Here is a 19,545-nt window from a genome sequence, read left to right on the forward strand (position 1 = left end):
CATCCGGTACAGATGCCCAAGCCACCTCAGCTGACTCCTCTCAATGTGAAGGAGCAGCGGCTCGACTCCGAGCTCCTCCCGGGTGATCGAACTCCTCACCCTATCTCTAAGGGAGCGTCCAGCCACCCTGCGGAGGAAACTCATCTCGGCCGCTTGTATCCGCGATCTTGTCCTTTCGGTCACTACCCAAATTTCACGACCATAGGTGAGGGTAGGTGCGTAGATTGACCGGTAAATCGAGAGCTTCGCCTTTCGACTCAGCTCCTTCTTCACCACGACGGTCCAGTACATCGACCGCATAACTGCGGACGCTGCACCGATCCGTCTGTCAATCTCACACTCCAACCGTTCCCTCACTCGTGAACAAGATCCCGAGATACTTGAACTCCTCCACCTGAGGCAGGACTTCTCCACCCACCCGGAGAAGGCATGCCACCCTTTCCTGATGGAGAACTATGGCCTCGGTTTTGGAGGTGCTGATTCTCATCCCTGCCGCGTCGCACTCGGCCTCAAACCGCCCCAGCACATGCCGAAGGTCCCGGTCCGATGAAGCCAACAGGACAACATCATCTGCAAAAAGCAGAGATGAAATCCTGAGGTTCCCAAACTGGATCCCCTCCGGCCCCTGGCTACGCCTAGAAATCCTGTCAATAAATATTATGAACAGAACCGGTGACAAAGGGCAGCCCTGCCGGAGTCCAACATGCACCGGGAACAAGTCTGATCTACTGCCGGCAATGCGAACCAGACTCCTGCTCCGATCATACAGAGACCGGACAGCCCTTAATAGAGGGCCCCGGACTCCATACTCACTGAGCACCCCCCACAGAACACAAATGCCTTCTCCAGATCAACAAAACAAATGTAGACTGGTTGGGCAAATTCCCATGAACCCTCGAGCACCCTGCGGAGGGTATAGAGCTGGTCCAGTGTTCCAAGACCGGGACGAAAACCGCATTGTTCCTCCTGAATCCGAGGTTCAACTATCGTCCGTAATCTCCTCTCCAGTACCCTGGCGTAGACTTTCCCGGGGAGGCTGAAAAATGTGATCCCCCTATAGTTGGAACACACTCTCCGGTCCCCCTTTTTAAACAGAGGGACCACCACCCCGGTTTGCCACTCCAGCGGTACTCTCCCCTTCCTCCATGCAATGTTGCAGAGGCGTGTCAACCAAGACAGCCCCACGACATCCAGAGACTTGAGGTACTCAGGGCAAATCTCATCCACCCCCGGTGCCCTGCCACTGAGGAGCTTACGAACTACCTCAGTGACCTCGGCTTGGGTGATGGATGAGCACGTCCCTGAGTCCTCACCCTCTGCTTCCTCAGTGGAAGGCATGTCAGTCGGGTTGAGGAGATCCTCGAAGTATTCCTTCCACCGTCCGACAATGTCCCCAGTCGAGGTCAACAGCTCCCCACCCACACCGTAAACGGTGCCGGCAGAATACTGCTTCCCCCTTCTGAGGCGCCGAACGGTCCTCCAGAATTTCCTTGAGGCCGACCGAAAGTCTTCCTCCATGGCCTCCCCGAACTCCTCCCAGAGTTTTTGCCTCCAGGACTGCCCGAGCTCGCTTGGCCTGCCGGTACCTATCTACTGCGTCAGGAGTCCCACAGGCCAACATAGCCCGGTAGGACTCCTTCTTCAGTCTGACGGAATTGTTGGGCCGCATGATCATGTGGACTTTTAAAATGTATGAACACTTTGTGAATGTGTATATCCAACTTTGAAACGGCTCAGCTGAAAAGCGGCTGCAATGTGCCTCCTGGTGATCTCGGCCGAGATAGTCCGTTTGCGACCCACTGCCTAGCCCGAGATAGCAAGTTTATGACCCCTAGAGGGGGGGTCAAAACAGATCAAAGCAAGGAAAGTTTCTGCCAGGGAAACAGACTCCCTGGGGATTTACGACACCCCCTGGGGGGGGGCCGGACACAGCGGAGCCCGAAAACCAGGCCTCCAAAATGGTACTGCTTCTTAAATACCAGCAACCCCCCCCAGCCTGGAACTGGCTTTAATGTGCCTCATAAAATGGCGACCGTGCCATGAACTACAATCCCAGCATGCCATGCGGGATGGGGCGGCGCCTGAGAGCGACGCGCACCCAATCCCGAGTGAGGCACCGATGACGTCACCGCAGCGCGCGTAGGATCAAAACCCCTGCCGCTGCTCCTTTGCTCTTCTCTTCCGACCAACCTTCCGTCCTGAGCAGCTGGACCTTTTGGCTGCGGGCCAAAGATCCCATCTCCTCCTCCCCCCCTGGGAGGGGGGAGAGAAGATCCAGCGGAGCATTGCTCCACGGCCGGCCCATGCTCTGCATGCCCTCGCTCCAGCTTGGCTTGGAGATCCGCTGCGGTCCCGGAGCGAGGCAGCGCTCCGTCCCTCCTGCTCCTCCTAACCTTTTCTCTGCTTGAGTTCCCTTAGCCCGGAAGCCAGACTCTTCCAGGTCCGTGAGCCCGCGCCTTGGTGAAAGACGGCGACGGCCCTGATTCCAGTGGACTGTCCTCGCACGCCTGGAGGCGCGTCAAGAGGCTCCGTGATCGGAGAGACCTGCCCGGCTGTGCGCACGTAGCAAGACTGCATCTCTTTTCAAAGGAGGAACGTGGAGAGCAAGCTGAGCGGCTGCCCGCCCCAGGGAACCCCTGCAGGATCGTCCTGCCCGTGAGGTCCCACAGGACTGAGCCGAGCCGAGCCGCATGGTGGAGCCGAGAGAAACAAGGCCGCATCGGACTGGAACCCCAACAGAACCCGCAGCTTCCTGATCCCGACCGGAAGGCGTGAGGTCTTGAGTCTGAGTGTACTAGTTTAATTGAGAGCGTTCCAGAGCTAAATCTGTGTTCAGAGCTGAGTTTACTGCATACATCACTATCATTGCTATCATTATTGTGTTCGATTATGTTGTCGTCGTCGCCACTTTCTGCTAGTCAGTCACGTTTTAAAGTGCTGCTTCGCCAGTTGATCACGGTTTAAACACCGGGATCACCATCCGTTCTAATTGCACGTGGCCAAGAGGGCGCGTCCATCTTTAAAAGACCACAGGAGCCCCGTTTGAACTGTAGATGTTCTGTATCTTCGTTATTATTGCTTGATTTCTTTTCTTTTTCAGTCCATGCATTTAACTTTCATGTCCTATTTTTCTATTGATGTTTTTCTAGTTAATTAATTGTTTTATGATACTTAAGCCATTTCTGCCATCAGGTTTATTTGGGGTGTTGCGTTTATCATCTTTTGACACCTGTATGTAAATAAATCCTGATTGATTTTTTTATGAGTGGTTGTTATTTCATGCAAGATTTGGTCACAAATTGATTTGTTTAAGCAGAGCCTAGTGTTCGGATATCACGCCTTCACTGTTATTCTGTAAGATATAGTAAGATTTGCTGTTCTGCAGGATAATTCAAATCATAATGAGACTGATTTTCTGCTGTGTAGTTATCAAATTTCCCCCGGAGTAAGGCATCGGGGGTGGTGCCCCGAGAATTATTATCATTTTGATAATTCAAATTGATAAATAGTCCACTTTATTAATTATTAATAATTCTTTAATAGAATTATCATTAGCCTTCGATAACTGGACAGCCAAGCTACCCGAGACGCACAAGAGAATCCTGTGCTTCCGGTGTCCACCACCGGGTTCTAGGATTGCCGCCATGACAGGCACCGGAACCCTTGCGTCCACAACTTCGAGCCGCCGCGTCGACAATGGAGGCAGAGAACATGGTCCACTCGGACTCGATGTCCCCCGCCTCCCCCGGGATCTGAGAGAAGTTCTCTCGGAGGTGGGAGTTGAAGATGTCCCTGACAGAGGGCTCAGCCAGACGTTCCCAACAGACCCTCACAATCCGTTTGGGTCTGCCCGGTCTTTCCAACCTCCTCCTCCACCAGCACATCCAACTCACCACCAGGTGGTGATCAGTTGACAGCTCAGCCCCTCTCTTCACCCGAGTGTCCAAGACATGCGGCCGAAGGTCAGATGAAACGACAACAAAGTCGATCATTGACCTCCGGCCTAGGGTGTCCTGGTGCCACGTGCACTGATGGACACCCTTATGTTTGAACATGGTGTTCGTTATGGACAAACTGTGACTAGCACAGAAGTCCAACAACAAAACACCGCTCGGGTTCAGAATGGGGAGGCCGTTCCTCCCAATCACGCCTCTCCAGGTATCACTGTCATTGCCCACGTGAGCGTTGAAGTCCCCCAATAGATCAATGGAGTCCCCAGTTGGAGCACTATCAAGTACTCCTCCCAGGGACTCCAAGAAGGCCGGGTACTCCGCACTGCTGTTCGGCCCGTAGGCACAAACAACAGCGAGAGACCTTTTCCCGACCCGAAGGCGCAGGGAAGCGGGCCCCATGAGCAAAGACCCGGCCACCAGGCGCTCGCCTTCGAGCCTCAACCCCAAGCCTGGCTCCAGGGAGGGGCACCAATCTGGGCGACGTAACAGTCCCTGATTTTTGGTTTTCGATGATTAGCTTGTGACTCAGAATGATCTCTTTTGTTAGCCTTTTTGTTAATGTCATACGGTGTTGCTTCATAGTATTCATTTCATAGTTTCTATTCATATATTTCAACTTTGTTACACATTATTTATTCAACAGAATTTATCTACATATTACATTAAATTCTTCTGAATTTAACATGTTTAGTCTTTATACTGCACTGTTTTCATTACTTTTCTTTATCTATTATTTCTTTTTTTATTGTTGTTTGTTGTTGCTCGATATTGCCATTTTCACTACCTCCTCTGAGTACCTTGAATTGTCCCCTGGGGACAACAAAGCATCTCAATTTAAATAACATTAATTTTACAATCTTTGGGTGCCAATAATGAAATCACAATTAAAATTCAAACAATTACTAGACCGTTTTCTTAAGACTGTTCCTTTCCTTAGTCGAAACATCTTATATGTTTATATTTGCCTTTAAACACATTTTCTTGTTTCGGGAAGTGGTAGAAATGACTGCAGTTACTTGCAGCCTCGACAGGCTTCATGTGGCCAAACTTTTAGCCCTGCTGAGTTGTTTTTTTTAAAATATCATCAGTGTTCATTGCTCTTTTTCAGGTGATCATAGCGCTGTCAGAGAAGAATCGCTCCCATATCCCATACAGAAACTCCATGTTAACGTCCTTGCTGAGGGACAGCCTCGGAGGCAACTGCATGACCACCATGATTGCTAACATTGCAGTGGAAAAAAGGAACCTTGATGTAAGGATCCTCAGTAACAATATTACAAGCCTCTTGGCTCTCTTTAACAGTTATATCAGAGAAAGAAAGAAAAGTCTCATGAAAATTACAAATAACAGTATGAAATTTCACATTTGTTCAAGTGTATGGATTCACTTGAGGAATTAGAATCAATAAATCCCCATTTCTGTCCTGTTAAGAGAGGATGACAGATTGATCGAATTGTTTTCAACAGGAGTCCATCTCTACGTGCCGCTTTGCTCAGCGCGTGGCTCTCATCAAGAATGAGGCGGTATTGAATGAAGAACTGGATCCTGCGTTGGTGAGACTCCCGGCCGCTCACCACATTTCACCAGTCACTACAAATACCATAGCTCGCCACACAATCACACCGCAGAGGCATGACATCATGTGCTGTTTTATTTTGGCCAGACCCTCCTCTTAGCTTCCAGACTTAAAGTTGATCAGAAAATGAACTCCACTGAAACCCGGCATCGAAATGAAATAGAGTATAAACCCCCATGTGCTTAAGTTTCCTGTATCAAAAGAGTTTTTCCAGTGACACTGTCGCTTTTAAAGCTCCAGTTTTCCACCTCCAAGACACAAACTTGTATCTCTCTTGTAATATTTAGACTGCTCAGAGGTCCTGTTTGGATTCTTTCTGTCTTGTTTACATGTATCCAATTCTGTTATAGGATATTTCATCCCAATACTTCACATCCTGTTCAGAAAGCATCCAGCTGGAAAGTGATCTGTATATATGTCTTTGCACACTTTGATGCGAGGAAACACAAACTGCAGGCATGTGGCCTCTTGGAGCAGTTTCTGTCCAGATGTCGATTTGAGGACACTGTATTAGTCTCTTCTTTTCATGATATGTACATGCCATTTCAGTGAGAGAAAAGGCTCAAGTAGAAGATAATGAGCGCAAATATTTCTGACATATGTGGTCACCGAAGCCACTCACCAATTTTACTTTAAATAGATAATACCCAAGACTCATTGTGTGGTATGAAATTACACATTGTCATACCTGATTGAAGAAATCACATGGCTTGTAGAGTTTCACCACACTCTCAATTCCTTTCTTTACTCACTCTACCAAAAAAGAACAGATTTACTGTAACAAAGGCCTTTATTAGAAGCAAGACTTTGTTTTCCACAATCATGGCCAAAGCTGTTGGCAGTGATACTGATTTTTGCAAATGTTTCTGCTTCAGTGTTCCTGCATTGTGGTTTTCATGTATCCATGGTATGCTGAAGAACATTGTTAGAATTTCATAAGTCTGAGGTTTTTATTGGCAAATAGATCCGATTCAGTCAAAGAGGTAAAACTTACAGTGTTGACCCTTCTTCTTCTAAATCTTGTGCAATTTTTTCTCTCATGCTGGATATACATTTCTGGGCAGAATCCTGACTGATAGAGATCCACTCTCTCTGAGTTAAAGCCACTTACAATTTGCAATTTTTTGCTTGTCCACCTGCTCTTTGAGATTGACAGATTCTTAATTGGATCAGGGCCTTTGGTTCGTGCTAGATGAAATACAATGGGAAGGTGGACTTCACTTCCTGCTTCCTTACAGTGCAGACACTTCATCTGTTTGCTCTCTAGTTGCTTTGCTACTTTTATAGATTTTTATACAGATTTTGCAGTCATTGCTTAGAAGTGAATGTGGAGGTAAACGGACTGTGTGTAAATGAAACAACCTTGCCACTGATTCAGAACAGTGGAGATGAGCAAGCTTACACAGGGCTAAGGAGCACACATAACACAGCCAAGAAAGCAGACTGCATTATAATAAATCTTCAAATGATAATCCTCCCTGGAATTGTGGCGGTGCAAAACCAAAAAGGAAGTCATGTCTCATGGGAGGACATATCACAGGCAGGGCACAGTGAGCTTAAATCTGTGAAACAGAGTGGCCTTCACTTCCAACTAGACAGAACAGCTCTTCTACCCCTGTACATGGGAGGAAACAGGACTGGACAACCATGAATGGGAGGACTAACAACAAACCTAAAAAACAACTGAGTATGACATTGCAGAAAAGATTTGCTCCACTATCGAAGGACCCTAGACCTCTATCTGACAATCATCCATCCCAAAGCAGCAAGGCAAGGACTGAAAACCTGTTAAAAAATGAAAGGCCACAGTGAAACCTAAGGTCTGGGCCAGAGATTCTGATTGTGGCTGACTGCTGTAAATGATGTACAAAGGATGTGCGGTACACTAAAGTCCTCTGCTTTCCTAGGGATATGGTCAATGATCTAAAGGAGATAATTATTGAAATTGCGGCCGAATATCCAACTGTGACAAACATTGTTCTGTATACAGGGTCAAACGACGTGTCCAAACAACAATCCGAGGTTCTGAAACAACTTTACTGGATTATTAAACACGGTGAGCTCACTGAATGCAGCTGTATTCATCAGTGGACCTGTACCAACTGTCAGAGGAGGAGAGGAAAGATGTCGAAAAATTCAGCAGGTTGTTGGCATTGAATAAGTGGCTTTTATCACAGCATGTGCTGACCATCAACGATTTTCATATTTTTGGGGGAATGCAGGCATCTTTTCAAGGCAGATGGATTTAATTTGAACAAATCAGGGGTGAAAGTTTTCACCTCCAACATATTTTACTTCCTGCATCATCTATCTGTGCCTGGTGCCAAGGATGAGATAAAGGAGGATTTATCTGAGAGGAACAAACAATGCCCAGCGGGAAACCTTGAGGAGGAACTCCAATTGCACCCATCCGAGGAGAGCTTTGGAGAGGAGAGACACCAGAGGCAAGAAGAGGTGGTCGGTTTTTGTCTCTAACCCTCTCAACAGCAGCAATGACCAGAACCAGGGACCAAGAGCTTCCCCAGCCCCCCAAAACCCTCACCGGAAATTCACTGAGCAAATGATAGAGCGGGTCATTCCTTGGCTCAAATCTACCCCCAGATCAATCACTTTTTGTCCCCCATAAACCCCCTACCAGACTGGCCAAAGGTTTGCCACCGCGCGCCGCCCCCAACAGAGCAGCCAGAGCACCCCCCTCTTGTCCCGCACCTCCATCATGATCTGTCTCCACAGTCACAGAAGGACAAATGTGGCCCAGTCAAAACACAGAGGGTTGCACTCAGAAAGATCTTTAAATATAGTAAACATACCTTGCGTGTCACAGACTGCTCCCAAACACGAGGGTGCAAATAATAATTCTAAAACACTTATGTTATGTCTTTAGCTAGGAAGACATTTTTAATTAATGATTTTACCACTGAGCACAGCCTGTTTTTTATGTTTTTCAACTGAAACTTGGTGAAATCAAAATAACACTACAGTACTGTCATCGAGTCAACCCCTCCTAGCTTTAGTTTTATCAGTGAGGTTAGAGTGAGCAGGAGAGGAGGAGGGGTTGCAGTCTTCTAATCACTCCTGGTTTTTCTTTGAGAGGACGATTTCAAATGTGTCAACAGCAGTGATCTCAAAACGGTGTATAACTGAAAACAGTAGTGAGATCTTGAACCAGGTCTTCTCTCTAACACCTGCCTGTCTGGGGGTTCAGTCAATGAGCTCGTCAGTAGCTTCGATGATAAAATGTTATAGATGCTATTGCTCCCACTAAGGTGAAGGTTATCTCTGGAAGGAGGAAGTCTCCATGGCAAAATCCCACAAAATGGGAAAATAGAGTGTCGGAAAGCTGAGCGCAGATGGAGAAAAACAAATCTCCAAGTTCATTATGAACTATAAAAAGAAACTTCACTCTTATAATATAAAACTGAGGATGCAAGAAAGTCCTAGTTCTCTGACATCATCACTAAAAATAGTCATAATGCTTGGGCCTTATTTGCTACAAACCCTCGTGTATCCATAGCAACTGAACTCCATTCCACCGTGGCCTGCAATGACTTTGCCAAATTCTTCACAGACAAAATCTGGCTGCCTGTCTGGCAGAGGATAGACTTTAAAGTTCTGATGAAGCTCTGAACGGTCCAGGACCAAAATACATCAGCAACCTCCTGACACAGTATGTGGATCAGTTTTTTATCAGTTCTTAGAGTCAGAACCAGACATGGAGAAGCTGCGTTCATCTTCTCAGTGTTTCAGTGATGATCCACATATTTTCCAGCATGATGATCATAAGACACATGTCACAAGGATAAAGTGATAACAAAGTGGTTTATACATCATGACACTGAAAGTTGTGATCAACACAGGGTACTAATACCGTAAGAACATACCTCCATCACTCAGGATTTGGCCAAAAAATTGATATCCAGCAGCCCAGAGCAGATAGCAGAAATTGAGAAGAAATAGGTTGACACTACAGATATCAACAGTTTGCTATATTTGCCAAGAGAGCCTTTGAAACTTACAAAAATGCTCACTGAAACAGCTAAAACAGCAGGGCACACTGGCCTACTGGAACAAGACATATGTGGACAAGAGAGGACAAATGGTTGAAAGAAGAAATAGAGAACATCTGGAAGGTGAAGGCAGCAGTGGTGCCAATAGTAGTTGGAGCAATTGGACATGTATCCTCCAAAGTGGGTTAGTGGCTCCAGCAAATCCCAGGAACAACATCAGAGTTCTCAGAGATCTCATCAGACCACAGTCCTTGGAACATCAAAAATACAGTGGAGAACCCTCAAGCTCACAGGCCTCTGGCGGAGGACCCGAGCTTGAAGAAGGGCAACCGCCCACAGAGGGATGAGCGAGGGTTCAGATTTAGGTAGTTGGTATTGAAGTGATAGGAAGTTGTGTAACATAGGTTAAATTCTTATCTCTTTTATCAATATCCTTTCTAAATTTAACTGGGTAGAAACACTACTGTTGCAGGACATTTATTTTGAAAACTGATGCAGGCATGCCAGCAGCAGAACGGACTGATTTCAGTAATAAAGGAATCAAAAAAGTAACACTGAGAGATATCACCCTGACAAATGCTAAATCCACTACAGCAAAGTGTTAAAAAAAACTCTTCCATTATGTCATTAAACATATGCCATAAAAGTGACACATGTTTACATGAAGGCATTTTCTTTCCTTTTCCTTTTTTAACATATCAACTATATATATATATATATATATATATATATATATATATATATATAATGCTATGTGCTTGATATATCTTCGAAAAAAAATCTGTAGTTGAACATCTACAATTTCAGCACTGTAAAGCCATCTCAAAATTGTACAGTCAGATTCTTACTGCAGTGTCTTTTCTTAATACTAGAACTGTCTTCTACCTATTTTTCTTACACTCATTACACTCATGACAAGTAAAGCCAAGTACAAGTGCTTCGTAGAAAACTTTAGGAGTTGTTTTTTTTTCTGTTCAACTCTACCCCAGAGAGTTGCTGAAAAAGCCCCCTGAGTGAGTAAACTGTTATCCCAGCGATGTCCACGTCCTCTGCTTCTACCCAGATCTGCCAAAGTAGCAACTGCTACTGTATTGCTGTTATTGAGATTTGGCTGGCCACTTGCAAACCCTATGGAGGTATTTTTAAGAGTCTGCGGCTCGCCCCACTATTGTGACAGTGTCTGGCTGTTCACAACGGGATCGGACACGGTCACAACTCAAGGCAAAACCAAACTTCATGGGAAAACTTGTTGTCACTGTTTATGGGTGTACAAAGTGTTTATCACTTTGTTTACTGTCCTCTTTTTTTAAATGATGTCTCCCTTGATTTGGGGGGAGGGGGGACTAAGAAAGATAGAAGTGTAGTATGTACATTAGAATATCAGTTATTGTGGTTTTGGCATTGTCATGGCTCAGTCCTGAAGTTATTGGTCTTAGATCATTTGAAATCTGGAGTTTAATTTCACTATTATGTCTGCCCCATTGTTAAATAGTCCTACACTGTAGCCTACAGGCTACTGAATGGACTTCTGCACAGTCTGAACAGCAGAAAATCTGCCAGACCAGTCAAAATATTTAACAAGTGACTGATGTCCAGGGAAAGAATGAGGTGTTGAAAGTGTGCTCTGAATGAAGTCTGCCAGTGACCACACTAAATATTCGTAATCCCTGAAGGGGAGTTAATTAAAAGAGAGAAAAAGGCAGAAACCAGAAAGGCAAAAAAATTAAAAAAAAGTAATGAAACACCTGGAGGAACATCTGGTAAATAATTAGGTTAATTGTCAAGAAGTCAGTAACATGAATGGGCTCTGAAAACTGAAAAAATGTGGTCCTCAGATTGTGAAACAGCTTCAGAAAAATGTCCCTCTGCCTAAGATTGTGAAGACTTTGAATAGTTTATTATTAACAATACCTAATATTATCAAGAGAGGTTAAGAATCTGGGGAAATCACTGTATTCACTGGATATGTTTGGCCTAGGTTGACATTGTATATACAGGTTTAAGAGCAACATACTTTTGCTCCCATTTAGACAGTCTTTTTTTAAGGGAGGCCTTTGCATCTTTAGGCAAGACAACATGAAACATTACAGCAGCATGTGTTTGTAGTAGAAGCTGGATGCTGAACTGGCCTGCAGGCAGTCCAGATCTTTCACCATCTGAAAACATTAGCAGCATCTTGAAAAGATTGTGACAAAGAAGCCATGGCCTGTTGAGCAGCTCCAATCCTGTATCAGACAAAAATGGGACAACATTCCTCTCCCAAACTTCCATCAGCCTCCTCAGTTCCGCCACATATAAGGACAGTTCTCAAAAAAAGATGGGTGTTGCCTCCATCAAATTTCCATCAAATATCTAAAAAAAAGGGTTTATGAGATTTGCAATTCGCTCCATTCTGTTATCATGTGCATCAAACCAAACCTGAGAGCCTGCCTGAGAGACGTGTTTGAAAAGTGTGTGTAAATTCCTTTGCGCCGCTGTTGATTTACACATCTTTATCATCAAAGTTACATGAATCTGTTTGGACGGAGCATACTTGTGTTATCGTACCATGCCATGTGTGGAACACAGGCCAAAAAAAATGCTTCCCATGTTTAGGTGTAATGTGAAACTGTTCCCTCATAAAACATTCTCATAATAGTAGCATGTTTGAGTGGCATACTGTGTAATATTGTACATATGCATTTAAGTGTCACTTGTGGTTATACTGCAGTGCTTACACTTTACTGTGGGTGGTTTTCTGCACAGGAGAGGGGTTATCATGTTAAGTTCAGCTCGTGTTAATGTGTTCAAGTTAGTTTTGTAACGCGTGGCAGCATGTACAAAGTTAGAAACACACAAACAGACGGAGAACTTTTACATCTTCTTTCCGTCTCTTACACTGTAGCGCCGACATGAGTTATCACAGGTTTTGGAGACATCATCTGTCACATGTTCGGAGGGAGTTTTTCTCCAGCGTGTGGACGCCTGCCGTTGCGCTGTGGTGCCAGTGTGGGCTTGGTGCTCTGAAATAGACTGCACGATTCCGCTGACCAACAGCTAGTGGTCAGATTTTGAGGATGCAGCTGGAAGAATTACATCAGACCAACAGTACCAAAAAAGAGATACAGGGAGCGGCTCTGGTGAGGAATGGTCAGCCATGATATTCCATGTTAAAACATACGATATGGGGTGGATTAGGGGCGATATTTCCATTTAGTTAAGAGGCACCTTCACAAAACCACACAATAGGTCTGTTTCTTCTCCGGAGCGTCTTGAGTTGACAGTGTCTGTCCTACCGTCTGACTGGTTTCTAATTAGAAGTTGTCTGCTAAAAGTGGCAGCACTTGGTCAGTGTTAGATCCCTCAGTCTGACCTTTTACTTTGGATTAGTTCTCTCTGACCTTTGGCCCTTCAGCACCTTTGTGTCAAGAATGTTGCTGAGTGACTCTTTCATAAAAGTTGCTATTTTCTTTTAATGCTGAAACAGTTCCAGTCTTCCAGTCTGCTTTAGTATTTTTAGTGTTTGGTTAAATCCTGTGGTTATGTTTAAGTGGCATTTATTCTCAAGAAAGACTTGGTTCATGTGTGAAAGAGAATGATTTGCAGTTGTCTTTTTACGTGGACTAACACAGTGTTTGATTCATAAAGTTACGCAGAATTTTCATTACAAAATCCAATATGAATTTTTTTTTCAAACTTCTTATCAACTGGATTAAGATAATTGGGATCATTTATGCATAATCATCTTCCTTCATGTGCATAAAAACGGCCTGCGCCGGGCAGGACAATCAGTTTATTCCTGGTCCTGTATTTATTTCATGTAAAAACATGTTTTCATTGGAATTACTTTCAAGGATTACATGTATTATTAGATTATTAGTAGACTTCTAATGGTCAAAAAGATGGAAAATGTAAGATCATTAAATCGTGAAAAACAATTGTTTAATCAATTTTTTAATTCCACTGACAAGGATGTTTGCATGTCCAAAAAGATAATTAGATATAAAGTGTTTTTTGTTTTTTTTTGTGCTGGCAAATTATCCATTCGTTAATTTTTTATTTTCACCCAAGTGAAGTTTCACTCTCTTACATGTCCACTTTATTTGTCTGTCACACCAACATGGACATGTCTAATTATCAATTGCACATTACAATACTGAGCAAACCTGGTCCACTACACTCAGGAATATCAAACACCCATCACATGATTGATTGACACAGATTTTACGTTACATATCTAAGAAGTATTTTCTCTGCGGTGTGAAAATCATTCCCTGTAGATTTCATCTCTACATGATTGACAGATCACATGACTTTTTCACAGAAGAAAAAAGGGAGAAGAATAAAAATTGCATTTGTTTGTGGTGACATGTCTTTGTTTCCTTGATTAAGTTTATCATTTAAAAAAAGAATCCACGATTCTGACAAACAAAAACAAAGATGCTTCTTATCATGTCTTGTCACTCTCTGAACCTTTTGTTTTGTTTTACTGAGATGCAATCCTGCTGGTTTTTTGTTTTTTCTTCCTTTCCCAGACATTGGCTAAGCCTTTATTTTAGAAAACCTGAGCTGGACTTGGCGAGGTATTGACCTAGACGCTGGTTACTAACATTAGCCTAGCTGTACGTGTACCGTGCCAGAACATCGGAAACATGCAGAACAAGGAGGTTCTTGGTTTTTTTTTTTTTCCTTTGTAGCTTTTTACTGGTACCAAACCCTTTGGGATTAATGGGTTTTCTGCATTCATTTGGCATAAAATATGATTTGAACAAAGTCACAAATGACAAAGACAATGTGCTTAAGCTGATAACACACAAACAATTATAGTCTGTTGTGTCCTTGGTGAACACCCATCAAACATTGATAGTGAAGAAGAAAAAAAGTATTTGAATGCTTAGAGTTAACAGCAATCTTCCAGGATCTCTGGATCGGAGCTGTTCAACATTCAGGAAAAATTCTGGAGCATTCGTCTTCCAGAAACTGCTTCCGTCCAGACACGTTTGTAGGATGCCTGGTGGTCACGGCTCTCTTGAGCCCATTTCACTGCATCTCTTTGCCGTTAAGGTCTGGGCTCTGACCGGACTGCTCCAGAAGGTACATACTAATTTCCCAAAGCCATACTATCCTGTTTGGAATCATTGTCCTGCTGCATCAGTCAACTCCTGCTAAGCTTCAACTGGTGAACAGATACCGTCACATTATTTTACAGAAAGAGGTGGATCTTTTTGTAAACCTGGGAATTAATTAGTGGTCCAGCTCAATTCATGATGCTCCCTCCCCCATGCGTCACCACTGCGATTATGATTCAGGTTGGTAAACTGTATAATTGTTGTGCCAACTTTTCATTCACCAGTCTCTAAAACATTTTCCCAGCTGCTTTTTGGATTTACAAGGTGTCTTTTGGCAAACTTCAAGCACACAGTAATATGCTTTGGAGCAGCTTTCCCTGTGGTGTTCTGCCCTGTCAGTGCTCCCTGTCCAGGTCAAGTGTTGCCTTCAAGCCTTTAGCTTTTACTTGTATGTTCTTGATCTCACTGAGGATTCTATGTTGTGTCTTCAGAGTCTTTTGGCTGGATGTCCACTTTTACGAAAAGTAGCCCCTGTACTGAACTTTCTCCATTTACAGACAACGTCTCTCACTGTGGACTGATGGATGTCTAATACCTTTGTAATGACCTTGTATTCCTTTCCAGATCAAGTACTCTTGATCTGTACACTTCAGAGATTTTTTTTTGCAAGACATGGTTCATGTCAGCAGATGCTTCTTATGAACAACACACCTCAAATGTTTGAGTGTCTGAAAGTAGCTCTAAACCTCCAAACTTACTTCATAAACCAGACTCGAGGTGAGCGAGCTACTCCCTCCAGTTAAGTTCTGTTGGAGTAATTAGTCCGTGGTTCAGTTTTATCCGCCAGCACCGGGGATGTTGAATGGGTGTGTTCAGTAAAAACTAAACCAGTTTGAATTATTTGTATGTAATCAGTTTTAACATATTGTGTTTGTATCATTATGTCTTAGATGGAAATTAGATCACATGTGTGCAAATTAATGCAGAAAACCAGTAAATTCAAAGGGGTCCACATACTTTTTTTGTACGTTTAAGTCTCCTAGGTCAACAGCATTGAAAAGGGCTCAGGCTATACAAACTTGTTTGTGCTTTAAAACACGTACATTTTTACATTGTGATTACAGGTCACACAAATGACCTCTTACACTGCTATTTTTGTGTGTTTCAGTTGATAGCACGTTTGAAAAGGGAGATCCAGTCGCTGAGTGAAGAGCTGGCAATGGTGACAGGAGTGCAGAGAGACGGACAGCTAACTGCAGAGGAGACCTGCAAGTATGACTCCTCGCCTTTCTTTTTCTTTAATTACATCAGTATTTTAGCCCAAGTCAAAGGTTAAGATACACCTCTTTGCATACACCAAACCTTTTGGGGGGCACTGTGACAGGGATGCTCCCGTTTGTGACAGTATTTCTAGTTTTGAGGATGTAGAGCGCTAACAACCATTGACTTACATGAGTATTTTCAGAGAAATAAACAACGATATATTGATGTTTACTTCCATATTTTTTTGTTTGGATTTAAGTTCACATAAAACTTACTGGGGAAAATCTTTTTGTGACTGTAGTTTCTTCTGTAAAGGTCAAACCTGCAGATACTTGAGCAAATATTTTTCATGATGTATTAGTAGTTTGGGTTTACCTCAAGTAATAACGTTCTGTCTGTCGTGCACTGACGCTGAGTTGAACCCTCAGCCCCTGAGGTTTTATAGAGTGGTGGGATTTTGGGACCCATGAAAATAGTCTTTACAGGGCCCCCAACACAGCGGTGACATTTTTTGATGTTATTTTACATACAATTATGCTTTTTAATGGTATTTTTGACTATCTTTACCTTATTTGTGATAAAAGAACAGCGACTGTTGACATGAACAGTAGGGGAGGAACTGAGTACTTTGAATACAATGGAATTCATGTTGATTCATTTCAAAATTGCAATTATAATCAGTAGAGAGAAAAAAATCTGAACAAAAAAAAACACCATCAAAATACAAAATGGTCATATATGACTTTTCATCATTTAAGTAGAACTTAATATTTTAATTTTTTCTCTATTATCATTTCATCATAATTAAAGGCCTATCTGGGGCCCCCTCAACCATTGGTCCCTAGAATCTGTCTCCTCTTCGGCCCCCCAGGGTGGAGACACTTATCCAGTCAGGGCCAGAGTTTGGCCCGGAGGTTTCATGAAGGCCTTGGCAGATTTCCCTCCAGAGCTGATGTATTTCCCATTGCCTTGGCCTGCACCGTTTGCTTTTTTTTTGTCATTTCTTCTCTTTTTGTGGTCCAACTCTTTCTGGGAATCTTTAATAATACCACACTGAGTGGCCATGCTGATTTTTTTTTTTCTGTTACAAAAGAAAAATGTGCAACACTAAGTGTCCCTGTACACCTCTCATAAGATTCAAGGGGTGAAGTTGCAGCCATTTGCTGCTAATCATCCTTTCTTTGGGTAAATTGATGAACAAGTGGGGGTGATCTCTACTATAGAAAAGCAGAAAGATGGTTGTTGCTAGACTGTTTGTCTGCATATCTGAAATCTTACAAAATCCAAGTAATTCTTAGTCCAACAGTGATAAAGATTATCCACAATGAAAAGCATTCAAGACAGTTTCAACTTTTCCCAGGAACCCCATGAAACATGTTAAATGTTTAGAGTGCATGACAGCGCAATTAAAAGACCGAACAAATATGAATTGTGTGGGAGGAAATGGAAGCATGACTGAGGTTTGCAAGTTACATCTGAACAAATCACCAGCCTTTCAGACTGTCATATGAGGGAAAGCAGAGGTGTTTGGCCTTAATGCCAAGATCAATTCAGGTAGAAACCTGACACAGTATTTCAGAAAAACTAAAAGGCCTCGTATGGTGATTTGGTGATGATTTGGGACTGTTTTAGAGCCACAAGACCTGGACGCCTTGTAATAATTAAGTCAGACATTATAAACACTTCTGTATACCAGAGAGACAATATGAGGCCATCTCTCCAATGACTAAAGATTGGTCAAAAGTGGGTCATTCAACAGGACAATGATCCAAAACACTGCAGCAAATGTACAACAGAATCAAAGTTTTAGATGATAAATCAAAAAGCAGACGTTGACCTAACTGAACTGGTGCGGCAGGAGATGTGTAAAGAAGAGCGGACCAGAATTCTTCCACAGCCGTATGAGAGACTGATACGGTTATTTTGGAAATATCTACTTCAACTTATTGGTGCTGAAGCAGGACCTGCAAGCTAATGAATCATGGGTTCATTTATCAAAAACATTTCAACAATCTAAGTTGACCAAAGTGCTTCACAGCATTGAAAATAAATATAAGATCAATACATAAATACAATAAAAATATAAATTCATTGTTTGTTGAAAGAATAATGGCGTAGTCAAAAAGTTTTTATTATTATTATTCTCACAAAATGTTGTCCATGGCATCAGATTACATTCTTCAGAATCAAACTTCGCCTCTCAAGACCATTGATGTCTTGCAGACCATTGAAACAAAACCGCTGCGTTTGTTTTAGGTTCTCTGTCATGTAAACTTAGCCGGTTTTTATGTTGAACGTGTAACAGAATAAGAAAAAACACACGTTGCCGTGCCTACATTGGATCCGTCTGGACGGTGGTCTCCTGGTCTCTTCCAGTGGTCACGTCCAGATCTCAGGAACCAGTATTTGGACTATCATTTAGGGATAGTTTATCAACCAGTCCACCCAGTGGAGCTGAAACACATGTGTAAGTAAATAGTTTTCTTTGACCAGATGCACATTTGAAACTACTCAGATACTCCGAGCTCTCAAGAGTTTGAGAGTGTGGTGAGTGAGTGTGATGGAGATCACGTGGATGTGACTGGTTGAAGCCTTGTTACTGGCCAGTGTGAGCATTTCTATTTCTGTTTCTAGGTTGGAAGAGTTAGTCAAGACTTATCTAGATGACCCTGATCCAGATGTGACACTGTCTTTGGGAAGCGACATGAGAAAAATCCAGCATTGTTTCTCCCTGTTGAAGGTAAAATATTCAAAGTTGTGTCGGCATCTGCAGGCATGTTTTTGTGCTTGGTGTCTGCTCTCTCTGTCCTGCAATCATTTCCTACTGTTTGTTTTTCCTCTCTCTTCTCCATAACAAAATCCACTTGCCATCTCCCTGCTAGCGTGACATCAAAGCATTTTTCTATTCTGTTTGTTTCATTAAAACTTGGGTTGTAATTCTGCTGCATAATTTTACCTTGACTGATAAAATCATGCCTTAGAGTCAGATCACTGAGTTATCAGTGCTGATTCTTCATTTCTCTACATCCAGCAGTTCAGCACTGACCAGCTGACCTGCCACCTCTTTTAAATAGCTCCCCCTACTGTCACTTTCTGATAAATGCATTTCTTTTGAATCAACTTAACTCTTATGTTTTTGCTTCTGCAGAAGCTTACTGTATTGTAAATTGCATTAATGTAACTTTATCAAATTATGATTAATACAGGATTATCTTGTCCACAGGCCCAAGTATAGTTTAATACATGCCAAAGCTGCTGATTCTTCCAAGAGCCTGACCTTTAAGTTTACACACTTGGCTGTTTCACAGTCATCTGCTTTCCTATTTGATGTTAGGTGTAATATTGACACATTATCCTGAATGACAGTGTTTGAACCAGTGCTTCAGGAATTTGCGTGACTCAGAGAAACCAGTTTATTTATTTTGATGCGTTGACAAATTTAAACAGAATTATGGAATTATCAGCAATGAGCAACGAGAGTGTGGTGGAGCATAAAGTGTTGAAATTTCCATTTACTCAGTAGTTCCCCCTCCTAAGATCATCGTTTGTTTGTGTTAAAACGTAACATTAATTTGATCCTACGTTATCTTAGCATTAGGAAGTGACCGCCTCAGATGAACAATGATTTTTTTTCCACCATGGCATTATTAATAAAATAAGAAGCCAAAAGCTTTGCAACACTATCTTAGAAGTCATTT

At 42.9% G+C, this 19,545-nt stretch overlaps 1 protein-coding gene across 1 annotated transcript in view; it reads left to right on the plus strand.

The window, feature by feature from the left end:
* The window catches only part of kif6 (kinesin family member 6), a 100,663-nt gene that overhangs the window by 20,700 nt on the left and 60,418 nt on the right, over positions 1-19,545 (plus strand). Inside the window, exons 8-11 of the mRNA XM_061743275.1 lie at positions 5,062-5,205; positions 5,420-5,506; positions 15,753-15,856; positions 18,482-18,587. Of these exons, the coding sequence (XP_061599259.1) occupies positions 5,062-5,205; positions 5,420-5,506; positions 15,753-15,856; positions 18,482-18,587 (441 nt within the window). The remainder of the gene's footprint in view (positions 1-5,061; positions 5,206-5,419; positions 5,507-15,752; positions 15,857-18,481; positions 18,588-19,545) is intronic.

This window comes from Cololabis saira, chromosome 16, assembly GCF_033807715.1.
Source record: "Cololabis saira isolate AMF1-May2022 chromosome 16, fColSai1.1, whole genome shotgun sequence".
Classification (NCBI taxonomy): domain Eukaryota; kingdom Metazoa; phylum Chordata; class Actinopteri; order Beloniformes; family Belonidae; genus Cololabis; species Cololabis saira.